General features: G+C 43.4%; 1 protein-coding gene across 4 annotated transcripts in view; it reads left to right on the forward strand.

Annotated features, from left to right (window-relative positions):
* The window catches only part of STIM1 (stromal interaction molecule 1), a 173,770-nt gene that overhangs the window by 102,500 nt on the left and 52,089 nt on the right, over positions 1 to 19,181 (forward strand). For all 4 annotated transcript variants that reach the window (XM_045023808.1, XM_045023819.1, XM_045023826.1 and 1 more), the window contains 3 exons: positions 1,365 to 1,479; positions 8,333 to 8,444; positions 10,937 to 11,052. In XM_045023808.1, coding sequence (XP_044879743.1) covers positions 1,365 to 1,479; positions 8,333 to 8,444; positions 10,937 to 11,052 — 343 coding nt within the window. The remainder of the gene's footprint in view (positions 1 to 1,364; positions 1,480 to 8,332; positions 8,445 to 10,936; positions 11,053 to 19,181) is intronic.

Genomic DNA, 19,181 nt, shown 5'->3' on the forward strand with positions numbered 1-19,181 from the left:
CAGTGCTTGGAAGCTGAAGCTTGACAAATTCAGATTAGAAATAGGGTGTAAATTTTTAAGTGAGGGCAGCTAACCATTGGAACAATTTACTAAGGGATGTGGTGTGTCATAGGTCTCTCTTGGAGCTGTTGGGTTCCACAATGGGGACCTGCATGGACTCCTCTAAACTAAAATCCTAGTTTAGATCTGGTTCTCGCTGCCACCAGTCAGTTTTCTAAGTGTCTGACGCACTGCCTGTCCCCCAAGCTTCCCCTGGGGAACCCAGATTCAAACCCCTTGAATCTCACCAGAGAGAGAGAAACAGCCAGTTCCCCCCCCCCCTTCCCTCTCTCCAGCCTGCTCCGGAGAGATACCTTGATTCAAACTCCTTGAATCTCTACACACAGGGAAGCAGCCCACTTCCCCCCTCCCTCTCTCCTAGCCACTCTGGAGAGATACACACCGATTCAACTCTGTGAATCACCCTCAGGAGGAACTCACTCTTCCCCCCTCCCCTTCCCTTGAATCTCCACAAGCGAAGGAATTAACCAAGTCCAAAGAAAAGAAAAGAATTTATTAAAAGAACAAAAAAAGAAAGTACACTATCTCTGTCATACCAGGATGCAAAAATACAGGGTCTAACTTATAAAAACTGGAGAGACTTCCCCTCCCTCCTCCTCAGCATAATCAAAGTAACAGCCAACAGACATAAAGATATTTCTCCAGCAAACACACAATTGCAAATATAGAAAGCAACTCAAAAGACTAATCCGCCTTTTTAACTAATACTCACTATACTGGATAGTAGGAAATACTCCAGGAGAACTTGGAGACATGTCTGGCCTCTCTTAGATCCAAAGAGAGCACACAGAGCAAACAAGGAACACAGACAAAGGCTTCCCTCCACAGAGATTTGAAATTATCCTGTCCCTTGATTGGTTCTCTGGTCAGGTGTTTCTCAGGTTACTGAGCTTGTTAACCCTTTCCAGGTAAAAGAGACCTTAACCCTGATCTGTTTATTTATGACATGGTGGATTCTCCATTCCATGAAATCTTTAAATCAAGACTGGATGTTTTTCTAAGAGAGATGAGATAACACAAATAGAATCCTCGAAATGTAGGGCTGGAAGGACCTCAAGAGGTCAAGTCCAGTCCCCTGTATTGAGGCAGGACCAATTATACTTAGACCATCCCTGACAGGTGTTTGTCCAACCTGCTCTTAAAAAACTCAATGAAGTGGATTCCACAGCCTTCCTGGGAAGTTGAGTGTTTGCTGCAAAAATTACTGGGTGATTTTCTATTGTTTGTGTTATGCAGGATGTCTGACTAAACGGTCATTAAAAATCTATGAATTAATGACTAACCCCTTTGTATTCTTTTCCTAGTTCCTGAGGGAAGACTTAAATTATCATGACCCAACAGTCAAACACAGCACCTTCCATGGGGAGGATAAACTCATCAGCGTGGAAGATCTCTGGAAGTCATGGAAAACGTCCGAAGGTAAAAATTCTCATATCTAAACACTGATGCGTCCATTTTTTTTGTATTTTCGGCAGAAAGATCATGGTTGGTTCCAGCCTCTTCTGTCACTTTTTGCATGGACTTAGTTTTCCAGAGGGATAAGAGGAGCACAAATAAAATATCTGGAGTGGTCAATTGAAGCAGAAAATTGAGTGTGTACAGAGAACAACAATACAGTTGCATTCAGCACCTTAGTAACAGCCAGATAATAAGAGAGAAACGCCACAGAAATCATCTAAATGTGAGGACTGTTAGACTGTGGAATTGTTTTCTGAGGAAGTATTGATAGCTCCATTGCTTGAGACATTTCAAATTAGACTGGACAGACACTAGAATTGTATCCTTTAGAGCATGTGTTCACAGAAACAAGTAGGAAACCAGTGTGGCTTCTGGAAAACAAGTAGGTATTTATCTGTTCCCTAAGGCTGTTTCTGTACTAGCTGAAACTTCGGAGTGGTCTTTAAAGATAGCCCCATAGTGCTCATTACAATAATCCCGTTGGCAGATCACAATGACATAAATGGCCGTGGAAAGGGCCACATTAGAGAGCTGGCCATAATCTTCTAGTTTACTGTATACGCAGGAAGAAAAAGGCATTTCTGCTCACCAGTAATGCCTCGTGCTGCTGGGTTAATTGGGATCAAGAAAACACTTCTAGATCGCATACTACCTTCACAAAGGGTGTGAGCACCTCCTGAATAATATACAGATGCCTCTTCAGCCGTTCTTTGCAAATACTTCCCCTGCCTTCCTTTATGATATGGCTCTGGATGTTGTCACTATTATTGCCTCATCCACCTCAAGGGGCTGTTAATTCTGAAACTTAACAATGACAGTGAAAATGTCAACATTAACCGTGCCATTAGTGAGAATGTTAGCAGAAGCATCCAGCTAACTGTGTGTATCCCACAGTCTTGAACTGCCTTTAATGGGGACAGAATCCCCATGTGTTCTTAGTCCAGCTACCCAAACCTCCAGCTTCCCTGACATCTCCGAGCCATAAATACTGGAGCTGATCAGAAATTTTTTTATGCTGATTTGTCAGAAAATGCTGATTTGTCAAAATTGAAATGTTCCACAGGAATGTGTCGGTTTCAACAAAACTTTCAAAAGAAGCCAGGCAGGTTTCCATCAGAAAGCTGCTTGGTTTCCTGCCCACCTCCCTGGCTCCTCAGCTGCCAGGCTGCTGGGCTCCCCAGACTGCCAGACTCCCTGCCTGATGGGCTGCTGGGGTGCGTGGGGCTCCCAGGCTCACCAGCTGTCCTAGAGCCTGGGTTCCCAGACTCCTTGCTTGATGAGTTGCCAGGGCTTTGGGCAGCTCAGGGAAATTGGGAGCACTTCAAAAAGATCAAAATGAAATGTCACGATGTTTTCCTAACCAAACTTCAGCTTCCTGTTTTGAGGGACACTTGGAAATGTTTATGTAGTTTGTGTTCTAGTTCAGAACAATATATATTTTTTTCTCTCTCTCTCAATCAATCAGTAAGTTTGGAATTTCCTAAGGAATGGAAATTCCAGTTTCTGGCCAGCTCTAAGAAATACAGAAATCTGCATTACCCAACAATGAAAAGGTGAGGGCAATGTAGAATAAGTGGAATTTAATATTGAAATGCGGGGCCATTCTGCTGACTTTATCATACGTTGTTTATTGAATTTAAAATCTCCATTTTTAATTTAAGTGAAGCTCCCACAGAGTTTCTAGTCGGAGAGTCCATGCAGTGTGCCACATGCAGCCAGCTTGTCGCAGAATATGTGTCTTGACAAAGGTTGTAATTTATAACACATATATCCTCCTCCCACTCCTTCCTCCTTAGTCCATTCATGTCCTTCTATCATCCTGCCTTTGCACCTGGAACAGCCTTCTCTGCCACCCATCCTGTCCTCCCCTCCGTCAAGCCCCTTATTAAAATCCACCCGTCGGGCAGTTTCATAAACTCATTAAAGTAATACTTCTTCAAGTAATCTTCTGATCACTTTATTGGCAACTTCCAAACCTTTCAGCTTCTCAGCCTCGTCCTGTTTCTTTTATGTCTGGCTTGTTTCATTTACATTATAAATTCTTTGGGGCAGGGAGCATCTCTGTCTTCAAAGTGCGGTGTTGACATGTGTCTTTATATAAATTATAATTTAAAAACAACAACTGGTTTCATTATCCCTTATGGTCTCTGAGGAGCAACTTAATAAGTCACCAACAGCATACATGAGTCTGTGGTACTGGAAAATGAAGCAATGCCATGCATGAATGTGGAATCACTTTTCTAGGTTCCAAATTACAACCAACTGGAAACTCTCTCTGGAGAAAAGTGTTGGGAGAAGAACAGAAGAATGGGGTATTTAGTTAAAAAAAAGAAAATTGAATTGTTTGGTTCCCTGTCCCATTTGTTTTATTCTTCTGTTCACTAAGGTGGCCAATATATTTAAAACTTCTTGTCCAAAGCACTTTAAAAATCAAATTGATTCCTACAGGGCACTTTGTCTTCTGTATGTTCGAGGAAAGCCTGACATTAGAAATATTTATTCTATTGTATCGTTGTTTACAAATGGCTTTGCCTAAGTGTATCTGAATGGCCGTTTAAACTCAGAAGCTGTTAAGTGCTGGAACATCCTTGGATGCTCTCAAGATACGTTACTCCGTTGTTTTGATTTCTTCTTTTTCCTGAAACACATTTTAAGTAGCATTTCCTTAAAATGTTTCTGTTACGTGATTTTTCCCCTGGCTCAATTGGGCTTAGTTATCTCTTCAGTTTTTCTGCTGCAACATGCCTCATCTTGTTAATAAAATATGAAATGGTTAGTTTCTAAGGTTATTCTCATTTTCATATGGAGGCTAATCCCTCTGAGCATGGACTTCTTTTGAATTCATTAGTACATCCATTGTGGAAGACTAGTAGAATCAGGCCCACAAAGAAGCCTGTGCTTTCTTGGTGCAATTGTCATGTGAAAGATAGCTTTGAAATGGTGTGGTAGGAGTCTCTCGCTGACTTGACGCCCAGAGCAGATTTGTTCAGTTTACAAATTAAATGCTTTTTTAAACTGCCATCTCTGCAGATTCTGCTGAGGACTGAAAATCAAACTGTTCTTTTTGCCTTTTACACTGTCACCAGAAATAAAGATTCTTCAGCTTTTAGCTTTGAAGTTCAGACAGAATAGACTCCAGTTCACTCTCCTATAGCTTTGTTGACTCTGGACTGCTTCTTAGACAGTTCCTCTAAGAAAACCAAAGACAAGACAGATACATAATGTCAAAAGGAAAGACTAAAATAGGTAGCTTCTGAGGAAACCAGGGGCTTGAATTCATGTAAACATACCCAATGACCACTGTTTTAAGCAGATGATGATCAACTGTTAGGTGAGCTTAGATGTGAGGAATCAAAAAATGTCTCCCAAAGAGAGCAGAGCTGGCAATACAGCAACCATGAGGGGGAAACTGCCTTCAACACAGTAAAAAAGCTCCATTTAGCGGAGGGCAGCACTACCAGTAAGGCAGGTATTTGCCACACTCTCTGGTGAGGAGGTTTAACAGCACAGAATTCGGAGCGATAAGAATTCAGCTGGGCACGGGCCCAAGAGTGGGGATCTACTTTCTACTGTAAGCAAGAATGACTTAGTATTTCTAGCAATTTTCTTGTGTTGGAGGCTGCAGTTCCTCTCCTTGTAGGCAGGAGGTGCAGAGAAGAAGGCTGTAAATCTGAAGTAGATTTGTATTTGCCTCTTTGACAGCAGAACCAGTATCCAAATAAGCATTAAATTTTGTCTTGATTTTTTTTTTTAAATAAAAGGTGATTTAAAGTGGGCATTGATACTCATTCCAGCCCCTCGTGATGCTTACTAGTAGAGATTAGAAGGCTTTGGTATTTAACACCAGGTTCTTAAGATCCAGTTTTAATTTCTAATTCCCTTGGGTGTGTTCATGCTTGATAGTTGCCAGATGTAAAGGGAATGTTTTATGGCCCACAGTCTGGCTTCCATCATGTCTAGTATTATCTAAATTAATGCCGCAAGAGAGTTTTCTTAAACTGGTGGGGTTCGCTGTCATGGTTCGTGCTGCTTTGCATCTCTCTGTACTGACAATCCCGTGAGATTGCATTAAAACTATATCCCCTTCCTCTGGCTCCCCATATTAGACACTAGCTTCTGTCAAACAAGGGAATTCCCACCCTGTCAGGCCTTCCCTCCAGCTGGAAGTATTCATCTCCTCTGAGGGAAGTGGAAGATGTTCTTACATTCTTATGTATCCATTCAAAGTTAGGGAGCTGAGGTATACATTACTGTTGGTATTAGTTGACTATTGACTTCAATGTAATAGAACCATTTCAGACCAGAGGTGAAGTAGGCTGTGGTAACTAGTTAGAGATCTAAAAACACTGTGTAGGAGAGATCTCTTTTGAAGTCTTGGATAGAAGAATGTGCAATAGTCATAACCAATTAAAGCAATGATTGGACAGCAAATAGAGGATCCTGTTTGAATGATTTGGGATTTATCTCAATGCCACTGGATGAACCAGGCAGATGCTGTATGCAGGCTACACTAGACATATCAGAGTAAAGCAAACACCCACTCACCCCTGGCTAATGGTTGTATTGCTGCTTGACTTTTTTCTGTTTTAGCAGTGTCACTGGGGTACAATCAAGATTAAAGGCAAGAGAGAAAACTAATTTTGTAGGCCAAAATTTTCCACTGTCCACTTATTTTGGAGTCTTCTGATATCAAGCTGCGTCCCAAGTTGAACTTCTTCTACATGAATGCACCTAAAATTAGTCGACACAGTTTTCAAAGTTGGGGCCAAAGGAACTCCCTCCAGAAGCCTAGCAAAGCATGTGAAGGAGGTGAAGAAAGCACTAGACAAGTGCCAGTGATTTCGTCCAGCAAAGCAGTTTCACGGACCATTTTTAATCTGTCTCCTGAGTGCTTTGTATCGTGGCTTTTGAGAGCCTCTCAGCTTCCAATTGCTATGATAAAGCCACAAACGCTGCTGCCTAGGAGTTGGGATTGTGCTGTAATGCACACAGTGAGGAAATCGAACACGATCTTTGCCAAGAGCGGTTTCAGACTGCTGGTATATCTGATTCTGTCCTCCTCCTCCTCCCATGAGCTGTAATTGTGGTGTAAAATCGCCCCCCCCCCCGGTAAGGTTTAGTGCCTTAGATAGCTGTTGGGGAAAGTGACAGTTTTGGGACATTGTATGCTGGTACCTGTTTGTCCTAAATCTTCTGCAGCAGACTTATCATATATACAGGACAGACTATGAAAAATCATCACACAACCAAAAATGTTACAGGCTAAAAAAAAACCTATAAGGTCACCTAGCCAATTCCCACGTGACATTTTGCAGGTCTTCATCTAGTTACTTAAGGTGGCTTATCTGTGTGTGCAGTGCTGCCAGATTTGCTCCATGTTTCCAGGGGGATGATGGGCTTGTCAGGTGCATCCTAGCACTCCTAATACAGCTTCCTCGAAATGTGCTGCTCAGACATACAAGCGGCCTTCCAGCAATGAAGGATTTAAACCCTTGTCTCCGAGCTCACCTTCTCCTTGGCTTCAAAGCATGCTCTGCCTCACCCAGTCTCAGTCAGGGAGGTTTATTTCTTTAGCATAGGTTATCAGACAAACAGAAAACTGACTTAACTCCATCCTGGGCCCCAGGCTTCAGGGCCACCCCCCTCAGGAGTCTCCGGCACACAGCTCCCTAGCCTCAGCCAGCTCCGGTCCCTTCTTGGAGCAGAAGCCGCCTGGCTACTTCCCTGACCCCTTGCTCCAGGGACCCGCCACATGTTCTAGTTCCACTCCAGTGTGACTTTCCTTCTCCAGGCTCAGTCCTTACTCCTGCGGACTAGCAGCCCTTTATAGGCTCAGGTGTAACCCCGCCCTCTAGTTAGCTGGAGTGGGCTCACCTGCCCCAGGCCAGGGGGGCTGGGCTTTATCTGTCTACCCTGGGACAACCCTCCACAGCTTTTATCTTTACTGTACAGAAGGAGAAAGGGAGGGATGCAGCAGGGGAAGCTTCTGTCCTGGGGTGTTGGGTATGATGCTCTAGATAAATATATCAGAGGGATTAATATTAGGGAGGGAGAGGAATTATTTAAGCTTAGTACCAATGTGAACACAAGAACAAATGGATATAAACTGGACACTAGGAAGTTTAGACTTGAAATCAGACGAAGGTTTCTAAGCATTAGAGGAGTGAAGTTCTGGAACAGCCTTCCAAGGGGAGTAGTGGGGGCAAAAGACATATCTGGCTTTAAGACTAAGCTTGATAAGTTTATGGAGGGGATGGTATGATGGGATAGCCTAATTTTGGCAATTAATTTTGGCAATTGATCCTTGATTATCAGCAGGTAAGTATGCCCAGTGGTCTGTGATGGGATGTTAGACGGGGTGGGATCTGAGTTACTGCAGAGAATTCTTTCCTGGGTGCTGGCGGGTGAGTCTTGCCCACATGCTCAGGGTTTAACTGATCACCATATTTGGGGTCGGGAAGGAATTTTCCTCCAGGGCAGATTGGCAGAGGCCTTGGAGGTTTTTCACCTTCCTCTGCAGCGTGGGGCATGAGTCGTTTGCTGGAGGATTCTCTGCAGCTTGAGGTCTTCAAACCACAATTTGAAGACTTCAATAACTCAGACATAGGTTAGGGGTTTGTTATAGAAGTGGATGGGTAGGATTCTGTGGCCTGCGTTGTGCAGGAGGTCAGACTAGATGATCATAATGGTCCCTTCTGACCTTAGAGTCTATGAGTCTATGAAGATAGCAGATGTGTTGGTGCTGCCAGCTGACTGAGTTTCAGCTCCACAAGAAAAGGATTCAGCTGTTTGGTTTTTTTGTCTTCCCTCGCAGTGTATAACTGGACAGTTGATGAGGTGGTGCAGTGGCTAATCACCTATGTAGAACTGCCACAGTACGAAGAAACCTTCAGGAAATTGCAGCTCAGTGGACATGCCATGCCCAGGTTAGTGCCGATTGCATCTTCTCACTTACGTGTGTGTGTGTGAGAGAGAGAGAGAGAGAGAGAGAGAGAACATATTTATGGGATTAAATAACGGCAGGTGAAATTCCTCCTGGAGCAGAGGGGCCAGCACAAGGCCTGCACCACTTAAGGCCTGTTCTGAGGATTTATAAGGTGCATAGGCTTTGCACTGGCCCTCTGCACAGAGATGAGTAAGAGGATGTGAGCTGAAGGAAAGGAGAGGGTGTGATATGCTCTAGGGGGAGTTCGGGTAGGGCAAGAACTTACGGGGAAAAGGTTATACTTTACCACATGGGAGACACTGACCTGAATCCCAGATTTCATCTCTCTCTCCTGCAGTCAACAGGACCTGGCTACACCGTAGGGGAAGTATGACCTTGTGGTTAAAGCCTGGAATAGGACAAATCAGATGTGGATTCTGTTCCTGGCTCCCTCTGTGACCTGGGGCAACTCGCTGAATCTCAGTTCCCCATCTGTAAAATGTGGATAATCTTTCTTTTCTCCCACCCTGTATCTGACTTGTCTGTGGGGCAAGGACTATCTCTTATGTGTTTGTACAATACTTAGCACAGTTCTGTCGTCACTAAAGGCTCTTAAGCAAAGTAATCTGTCATGGGATAAGAGGGAAGATTCATTCATGGATCAGTAACTGGTTAAAAGATAGGACACAAAGGGTAGGAATAAACGGTCAGTTTTCAGAACGGAGAGAGGTAAATTGTGGTGTCCCCCATATTCATAAATGATCTGGAAAAAGGGGCAAACAGGGAGGTGGGAAAACTTGCAGATGATACAAAACTACTCAGGATAGTTAAGTCCAAAGCAGACTGCGAAGAGTTACAGAGGGATCTCAAAGGGCAACAAAATGGCAGATGAAATTCAATGTTGATAAATGCAAGGTAATGCGTGTTGGACAACGTAATCCCAGCTATACATACAAAATGATGAGATCTAAATTAGCTGTTACCACTCAAGAAAGAGATCTTGGCATCATTGTGGATAGTTCTCTGAAAACATCCACTCAGTGTGCAGCAGTGGTCAAAAAAGCAAACAGAATGTTAGGAACCATTAGGAAAGAGAGAGATAATATGATAGACAATATCATAATGCTGTTATATAAATCCAGGGTATGCCCACACCTTGAATACAGCGTGCAGTTCTGGTCACCCTGTCTTAAAAAAGCTATATTAGAATTGGAAAAGGTACAGAAAAGGGCAACAAAAATGATTAGGGGTCTGGAATACCCTTCCGTATGAGGAGAGATTAAAAAGACTGGGACTTTTAAGCTTGTAAAAGAGACAACTAAGGGGGGATGTGGTAGAGGTCTATAAAATCATGGCTATGTGGAGAAAGTGAATCAGGAAGTGTTATTTACCCCTTCACACAACATAAGAACCAGATATGACCAAATGAAATGAATAGGCAGCAAGTTTAAAACAAACAAAAGGAAGTATTGTTTCATACAATGCACAGTCAGCCTGTGGAACTCATTGCCAGGGGATATTGTGAAGGCCAAAACTATGTAACAGGTTTCAAAAAAGATCTAGATTAGTTCATGAAGGATAGGTCCATCAGTGGTTATTAGCCAAGACGGTCAGGGATGCTACCCCATGCCTAACGTGTCCTTCGCCTCTGTTTGCCAGCAACTGGGAGTGGATGACAGGGGATGGATCACTTGAGGATGACCTGTTCTGTTCATTCCCTTTGGGGCACCTGGCACTGGCCGCTGTCGGAAGACAGGACACTGGGCTGGATGGACCATTGGTCTGACCCAGTCTGGCCGTTCTTATGTTCCTATGCCCTGGTCTTGGGTGGGGCCTCTAGGTACTCTAGTAATACAAATAATAAACAAGAGCTGTGGAATCTCATTCTGCTCAACAGAAACACTTGCTGTTGGATTAGGAGTGGGGCTAACAGACGGAAAGCCCAGGGTCATCCTTCCTAACAAGGGGCCTGTAGGCAGGGTGGGGAGAAGGTGTTGTAAGTGGTCATAAAATAAGGCTTCTGTGGCAGTGCATGTTTTGCTCCAAAGCCTGGGTGTGCTGATCTGATCAGGTTTTCTCCCATCTGGGAGATCTCTCCTGTGTTGGCCGTGCAAAGGATGAGGTGCCAGTTGCCAGCTATATGGAGCTGAGGAAGCATCCGATGGATGGTGTGGCCAGATAGAGATTTGGGTAGGTCTGGGGGCAAATGCCTTTGAGTTCCAGGTTTAACTGAAAAAAATGGCACTTGTCACTTTCTGAATCTTGTGCTAATACCCACCTGATTGCCAAGGAAGCTGTTTTTTAAATATCTGGCCTGCTTCAAAGGCTGAATTTTGAGTTCTCTAAGGGTCTTCCACCTGCCTTGGTACCTGAGAGGACAGTGCCCTGGTCCTGTTCATTGTATTTCTCCTCCAAGAGCTCAGGCTCTGGTATCCTTATCCCATTGCCATTTCCAGATTGAAATGTGACCGCTTGCTCTTTTTTCCCCTGTAGGTTAGCAATAAACAACGCCACCATGATGGGAACTGTACTGAAAATGACTGATCGGAGCCACAGGCAGAAGCTGCAGCTGAAAGCCCTGGACACAGTGCTGTTCGGACCGCCTCTCTGTGAGTAATGCTGCAGAGCTGGCTCGTTAGAGAAGGGTGGAAGGAATCCACCCATTCCAGACAGTGTCTAGGATGTAGCTAGTGCAGGTGAAACCAAACTGTTCCCTACCAAAGTTCATGTAGGTAACTTGCTAATAGCCTGATTTGCACAAAATGGAAGCAGAGCTACCAACATATTAACTATGGAGGTGCAGCCCTGAAGACTACAGGTCCCAGAATGCAATCCTGCATTTTTATCGAATTGAACACTGACTGTAACAGAAATGAAGCATTGCATGCTGGACCCACAGTCTCTGTGGGCTACACCTCGTATTCAATGGAACAACAGTTTGGAACACACTGTAGAATTCTGAGGTCTGCATCTGATCTCTGGGTAAATCTCTTATTTTGTCTGTTTTGGAATGCAGCTGCCATGTATCCTTGCTTGAAAGAGCTTGTCATGTTGTCACAGCACTATAATATCAGCGGGGCAGAAGCAAAACAGCTTGATCTTGGATGAGGAAAACAGCAGTGCTGATTACTTGAGCAGACATTTTAGACTGCTGGGAATTGAGTTCTTGTTATGCCATACCAACTAACGGTGTCTGTGGAGCTGGAAATCTGGTTGATGTGCATTGTGTGTTTTGTTAAATCTCCCTCATCACCTCTCTTCCTGTTTGTTTTCCTTTTTGTGCTCATTTTCCCTTTCTCGTTATTTATTTCTGTACAATAGCACGTAGGGTACATCTGCACAGCAATTCAACGCTTCAGCTGGCCCGTGGTAGCTGGCTTGGGCTGCGGGGCTGCAGAATTGCCATGGAGACTTTCAGGCTTGGGGTGGAGCCTGGGTTCTGGGGCCTCCCATCCCCTCATGGGGTCCCAGAGCTCAGGCTCCTGTGTCAGCCTGAACATCTACACTGCCGTTTTACAGCCCAAGTCAGCGGGTGCAGGCCAGCTGCGGGTGTTTAATTTCAGTGTAGACTTGCCCCTAGAGGCCCCGCAGCGATGAAGGCCCCATTTTGCCAGGCACTGTACAAACGCAAAATAAGAGAGTTTTTCTGTTCCCTTTTTCATCTTTTCCCTTCCATTACATATCGGTATCTATTGCTCTGTGCTGGCTACATTAGCCCTGCTCCTTTTTAACCCAGTACGTGTTGTTTGTCTTCCCCACTTACCCTTCTTGTACCTTCCAGGGAGAAGTTGGGGCTTCCTGATCCATTCTCCTGTCCCGATCTAAGTTTTCTCTGCCCCTCTCTTTGTGGAGTCCGTGACCCTTAGCCATCTGGGCAAGACGTAAACCCTCCACTCTCTCGTACCAAAAGATGATGTCAGAGTGCAAATGCAGCCAGCATTCTCTTTCCAGTGATTTTGGGGCAGGTCTTCAGTGAGAGTTGCCTTACTGCAAGCCCTGCCTGCCCAGAAATCAGCCGAGTTGAGGTTTGCTACCTGCTGGATGAGATTTAAACTGTGTGATTTAAACAGATTCATTTGATCCAACAGGCCTCTCTTGTACAGTTAGCAGAACAGCCAGTTCTGCTCCCCAATGTTAAAAAAAGTCTGATTCTGAGACAGTTCTGCTTTCATTATCTCTACTGAGTTTATGTTCTGAGGTTGAAATTTTTTATAGTGGTCAGTGGCATTGCAGACTAATGGTTAGAGCAGGGACTCCTGGGTTGAATTTCTAGTGGAACCACTGATTTAAGATGTGCACTTGAACGTGTTAATCTCTGTGCCTGACTTTCCCCATCTCTGAACTGGAGATAACTGACAACATATCAGTTTTAGGAGAATGAATGTTTGCAAAGGGCTTTTAGATTGTCTGATGAAAGGGGTTTTTTAAGTGCAAAGTGAATGCTGCATTATTCTTAGCCATTAATGCAAGCATTAGCATCATCCTCATTTGTGATATTCCATCCTGCTAAAATGGCCATAATAGCATTGTAATGCTGAGTCCTTTCTGCGTTCAGACTGCTGTACAAACACTATTGAATGTGATGATTGCAGTATTTGAATAGACGAAGGTCAGCATGTCTCTGGTACAGAACTTGCGGTTAGGAATTGTCACTGGGTAAATGGATGGAGGCAATACCTTGGAAATGATTAACAATTGAAATAAAGGATAAAACCTGGCTAATTTAATAGAATGTTCCAGGTTAAAACTGCATTTTATATACTTAGGGAGCTATTTATCTAGAACTAATTCCCGAAGGGTTGCAAAGCTGCCAGGTTTGAACAGACATCAGTGATTAGCTGTGTTTCAGGAAGTGCTTGGCCACCAGTTAAATTGTAATGTGGGTGTTTGCCCACTGCTGGATTTAGTGAATTCAAAGGAATTACTATTACACACCAAGTTTCCTTTTTGTCAGTCAAATAAAGGTGGCCTCTCACAACAGCTACATCCCCTGGCAGTGTGAAACTGCCAACCAGTAGGATGAGACTTGTGGGTGCAGGAGACAGAACTCCCTGGAGTGGGATCAGGACTATGGAACTCGCTGCCAGATGAACTAAGGCTGAGTAATCTGACCCCATTCAGAGCTACATGCAAAACCCACCTCTTTGTTCAGGCTGTCGTGCTTGGGCAGCCTCACTTTCATTCATATGGTTGACCAAAACACAGTGCTTGCTTCTTATCTGCAGACAAGGAAAAGGGAAACGCTCATTGAAGACATACTGATATTGCTGTGCTTGGGGCCACATAAGAATTTAGGAGGACTGGAAAAGCCACAGTCTGGATTAGACAAATGTAGCTTCCCACTTCAATCACATAAGGCCAAAGCCATAAAAAATCTCCGTGGAGTGGAGATTTCGAGAGGGATGATACAGTCTTTGCTCATTAAGGCAGAACGTATTTGGCTGGAATTTTCCAGTCCTTGATGCCAGAAGTTTGTTCAGTAATGAAACTATGAAATCTGGTGCAGAGGCTCCAGCAGACTCCTGGTCACCTATGGCTTGTCCAGCATGGCTGCCGCTGGGTAGATCCTGGGGATTTGATGATGACTGAACTTGACTTGCTGTATGTGTTATATTATAAACCAACCCCCACATTGTCCCTGTTGCAAAATCATGGTCCTGTGCTTAATCAGAATGTTGAAAAATGAGGGAGAAGAGGAAAGTGCCATAAAGTAACACAAACGTGGCAAAGATGCTTTGGGGGTTCCATAAATGCAGTTGGTTTAAGCATCAGTTTGGCTGCGGTTCTCATAGTATGTAAATAAAACTGTACCAGAAAGATTGATTTTTGGAATGCACAACAGAGGAGGAAGTGAACTGCTTGCTTGCATGTTACTTTGAGAAGGTAAAGTTCTGATATATCTAATATGACATAGGGAAGAGAGTTAACTTGTTGGTGAATTTATAAGATACTTTAGCTTGTTTCTTTAAGAGTTATTGTCACGGGAATAGAACAGCGTGAGACAGCAGTGGTCACCTCATGAGCATACGTTTACATAGCACCTTTTCTCCCAAAGGTTCCGAAAGCACTTCTCAGACTTGGGAGTCACTCCAGCCACCCCTGGGGTGGACAACAACAGGGGCTGAATACCTTATTTTATTTCATGAGCTCTGTGTCTTCATGCTGAATATGGTCCCTGATCCAAGGGGTTTCCAGGTCATAAAGACTTCCATATTTAAGTGAAGTTATATGGGGAGTTTAGGGATACAGAGTGTAATTAACCAATTAGGATTTTAGCTAGGACGCCAGCATTAACATCCCTACTCTTGTGAAAAGAACCATAAGATTTTTAATCACCACAAGCAGTTAAAAAATTGGATTTATGTCTCCTCCCACAAAAAATTGCCCTTTGTCCCACGCAGTTCCATTGTCAGAACTGGCTTGAGAGACGAGTGCACCCTGCTGAATTACCTACCCTAGGCTTTCTGTGGAGGCTGCCCAGCCAAGTACTAATTAGGCCTGACCCTGCAAAGCTTGTGAAATCTTAAGATATTTACTTGAATAAATATTTCTCTAGTTCCATTTGCTAGGGCTGATAGGCATCTTGTGTCATTCAGGTCACACGGTTACAAAAGTACGTAAGCCATACTAGGTCACCAGGTAAGCCTCACGTACATCTTCACTGCCATACTAATACTCATGCTAACTTTGGTGATCTGCTAGGACTGGAGGAACAGATTCCACAGGAGAGAAGTCTGTTATGAGAAGGCTCTGCTTCCAGTCCCAGCAGCAGCCACAGCATCCCAGCCAATCTCAGCTGCTGCGATGGGACATACAGAACAAGGCAAAGGTCCCAGCCCGAGACCCTGCGATAATGTTCTGTTACTGTGATTTGTTTCCTCTTACAGCAGATTATTAATGGAGATGCGCACTTCAGATGCTAGTGCAGCTGTTTGTTGTTCCATTGCTGCTCTCAGCTCCTGTGGACCCTGCTGGGAAATGAATAATTCCCAGAAGGTGGTCATCACCATTCAAGTTCAAGCCTTAATTGAATAATTGGCTGAAATAGAAAGGCGGTTCCTGCGCCAATCAAAGCAGCAGCTTATCCATAAAAGGACAGGTTTTTAAACCAGAATATTGCACATGTCAGAATATTTGTTAGTTTCTGCATGGCCTGATATTTTTTCTTTTTATTAAATGTTTATTCCATAAGTATCATCCATCTGAGATAGACCAGTCCAGATTTCCTTTGGTTTAAATTTCAATGAAGCTATCTTTTTCTATAATAATTAAAAGCATATTTGGCAAGTAGTTTGATGGCTGTTGGGAAGTTATTTGCTTAAAGCAATAGAATTTATTAACCAAATATAAAATTCATTATCACTCCCACATGTACCGTCCACTTTAAATATTTACACTCAAGTGAGTTGTGTTTAGATTACCTGCACCTACACTGAACAGCAGCATCGAGCTGAGCCCCATTAATAATCCTGTAAATGACTTCTTTGCTTAAAAATCCATTAGCTTTATTATATTGTTCTGTCGGAGTTCATGACAGCAACTACAGTAAAATAACCTGTAACTTGAAGTGCCTTTGAAGAAACAGTAACTATGAAACTAACAGTGACCAAGGGAGAGGTAGAATTGTAAGGCCTGTGTTATGATGCCCTATTTTCACATGCATGGGTCAGTATGTTAAAATTTTAGCCTCCCGAGGAAAGGAATTAAGAGAGGTCATGATAGAGGTATGTATATAGAATATTGAACTAGATAAATTCATGGAGGATAGATCCATCAATGGCTATTAGCCAGGATGGACAGGAATGGTGTCCCTAGCCTCTGTTTGCCAGAAGCTGGGAATGAGCGACAGGGGATGGATCACTTGATGATTACCTGTTCCGTTCATTCCCTCTGGGGCACCTGGCACTGGCCACCGTTGAAAGACAGGATACTGGGCTAGATGGACCTTTGATCTGACCCAGTAGGGCCATTCTTATGTTCTTATGGGTGCTCCAGTTACATGTTCTCATAATATCAATGTCTCTGCAGGTTTTATACTCCCACCCAGCACTGTAGTAACCATGCACCTTCTGTATAAAATTGATATCAGTAGCAAAGTCCCTAGTGGACTTTATGGAGTCTCTCACACGTTTTCTTCTGTGGGGTAAAACTCTGATTGGGACTTTTTAAAAATATTAATTTACTTTTACTGTTTATTTTTTAAGCTTGATTTGTTTCTGAGATTTTTGTTGTTGTTTTGGCTTGGTTGGAGGTGGGTGGCATGAGTTGGTTGGGTTTTTTGGTTAGAAGGGGTGTCAGTGTTGTCACTGTCTTATGGTGGAAAGACCTTTTCGAAGAGGAAGGTAAAGACAGACTCTGGATTTGCCTAATCTCTTCTGGAAGTTTGTCCCGTAGCTGGATTTTCTCAGCCAATAATGTTGTGTCCTCAGATCTCTGATGAGGGACATAAGTTTTCAAGTACATAAAAGATTGTTAGAAAGAGGAGGGACAAAAATTGTTCTTGTTAACCTCTGAGGATAGGATAAGAAGCAATGAGCTTAAATTGCAGCAAGGGAGGTTTAGCTTGGACATTAGGAAGAACTTCCTGTCCGGGTGGTTAAGCACTGGAATAAATTGCCTAGGGAGGTTATGGAATTGCCATAATCAGAAGTATTTAAGAATAGGTTAGACCCGCACCTGTCAGAAACGGTCTAGTTATTACTTAGTCCTGCCTTGAGTAGTGCAGGGGACTGGACTAGATGATCTCTCAAGGTCCCTTCCAGTCCTACGCTTCTATGATTCTTTGATTCTATAATATAAGAATAAGGAGACACATGAAATTAAGAGAATAAATTCAAAATAGATAAAAGGAAATATTTTTTTACACAACACACAATTCTCCTATGGAACTTACTGCCAACAAGAGATCATCAAGGTCAAGAGTTAGGAGAATTCCACTTCTCTCTCTAGATGAGAACATTCACAGTTACATTAGAAAGGATTTAAACCTTTTTTTTTTTTTTTTAAGAAAAGCTATAAGCCCTCATCATTCAGTGCATAAGCAAACTACTGACAAGCTGAAGAAGAAACTAGGCTATTCCATAACTGTGTGCTGTGAGGTTTCGTTTAACATCAGGTACTGGTCACTATCAGAGACAGATACTGGACCACCTGGACTGATCTGGTATGGCAGTTCCCCTGTTCCTGTGCATTGTGTGTTTCACTACTGCATTACATCACTTTTAAATTAAGCAGCCAGTGTAGCATTTAGTGCACATAGTCCTTATTTTTGTATTGTCACTTCTTATACAAGTCTCTCTAAAATTACTGAGTTAGAAATGTCCCAGTGCTTTTTTATTTTTAAGAGATGATTTTTGTGTCTTGGATTTTTATTTGGAGAATGCGTTTACATCCTCTATAGCTTGATTCAGTTTTTAAACAGAGCCAGCATTTGTCCAGTGTGTAGTTGAAACCCTCTAGTTACTTCATGCGCTTTATTTCCGTGAGTCAGTATGTACTGTGCATTTCTAATGCTGTAACAAAAGAAAAAAAAAGAGTAATAGCTGGATTAGAAATCAAGAATTAACTCCTGGTTTTCCTGCTGCTAAATGCAGCCAAGTTGCTCTGAGTTTCTGGATCTGATTCAGCTTCATCCCTCTCAATATTGAAGCCAAATTCAGAAAGTTACTACAATGTAGCAGGAGTGTGCTGGGCAGTTAAATATTCACTTGTGGGGACAAATTCTTTGTGGTGTTCCAACCTGTACTCTTGGGGGAATTCTGCGCCAAAAAAATAAAAATTCTGCGCACCATATTTTAAAATTCTGCATATTTTATTTGTCAAGATAACACAGTATAATCACACCAGTTTCAATTATTTTGGTAATTTATTTCAAAATATCCATCAGTGTGTGTGTCTGTAACAAAAGATTCAGGGAATGTTTTTTTGACAAATAGATTCCTTATGAGGCATTTTAATAACGTAATAATTCATTTAAACTACAATACAGAAATGTATTTCTGACACCTCTCAGAAGCAGTGCAAAGACTTGGGGAAGTCAGGGTAGCTGAGGGAGAAGGAAGTAATTGCTAGGAAGGAGTCTGGGAATGAACCTGGAGGTTTGTTGGGTGTGAGTAGGAATAGTATGGAACAGTTTGGCTGTTTGTTTGGGTTTTTTTTGGGGCGGGGGATTGTTAGGGAGTTGGGGAGCTTCCCCCATGCTGATCCTTAGCCTCTCCCATTCAGTCAGACATGTCTGCTTGTCTCCGTGTCCCTGCACCCCCACTCAGCCACCTCTCCTCCACCATCCCCATGTGTTCCTGCACCCCCACTCAGCCACTCCTCTCCCCCACTCCTTGTGTCTCTGCACCCCTGACTCTCATTCAGCCTGTGGCTAAATGCTGTCACCCCACTAGCTGTTGTATCCCCGCTCCAGTCTGTCTCTGCCACTAGCCCTTCTGAACCGCAATCTGTGTGACCCTCCCCAGTGGCCCCGTGTGCCCCGCTCTGTCTGTCCATATCCCGTACCTCTGTCTCCTCCCTCTCTGTGGCTGGCTGTTTCAGTCAGTGAGCCAGCAGCCCTCTCTTCTGGCTCCACATCAGCCTCTGGTGGGTGAAAGGTGTAATTGCAGACTTCCCTTCACCTCCCCGTCAGAATCAATTACTCTGCGGGGGAAAACAAATCTGTGGGGGACGTTAATTCTGCGCTTGCAAAGTGGCACAGAATTCCTCTAGGAGTAAACCTAGGAAAGTGTCCACA

This window comes from Mauremys mutica, chromosome 1 (assembly GCF_020497125.1).
Source record: "Mauremys mutica isolate MM-2020 ecotype Southern chromosome 1, ASM2049712v1, whole genome shotgun sequence".
NCBI classification, from domain to species: Eukaryota; Metazoa; Chordata; order Testudines; family Geoemydidae; genus Mauremys; species Mauremys mutica.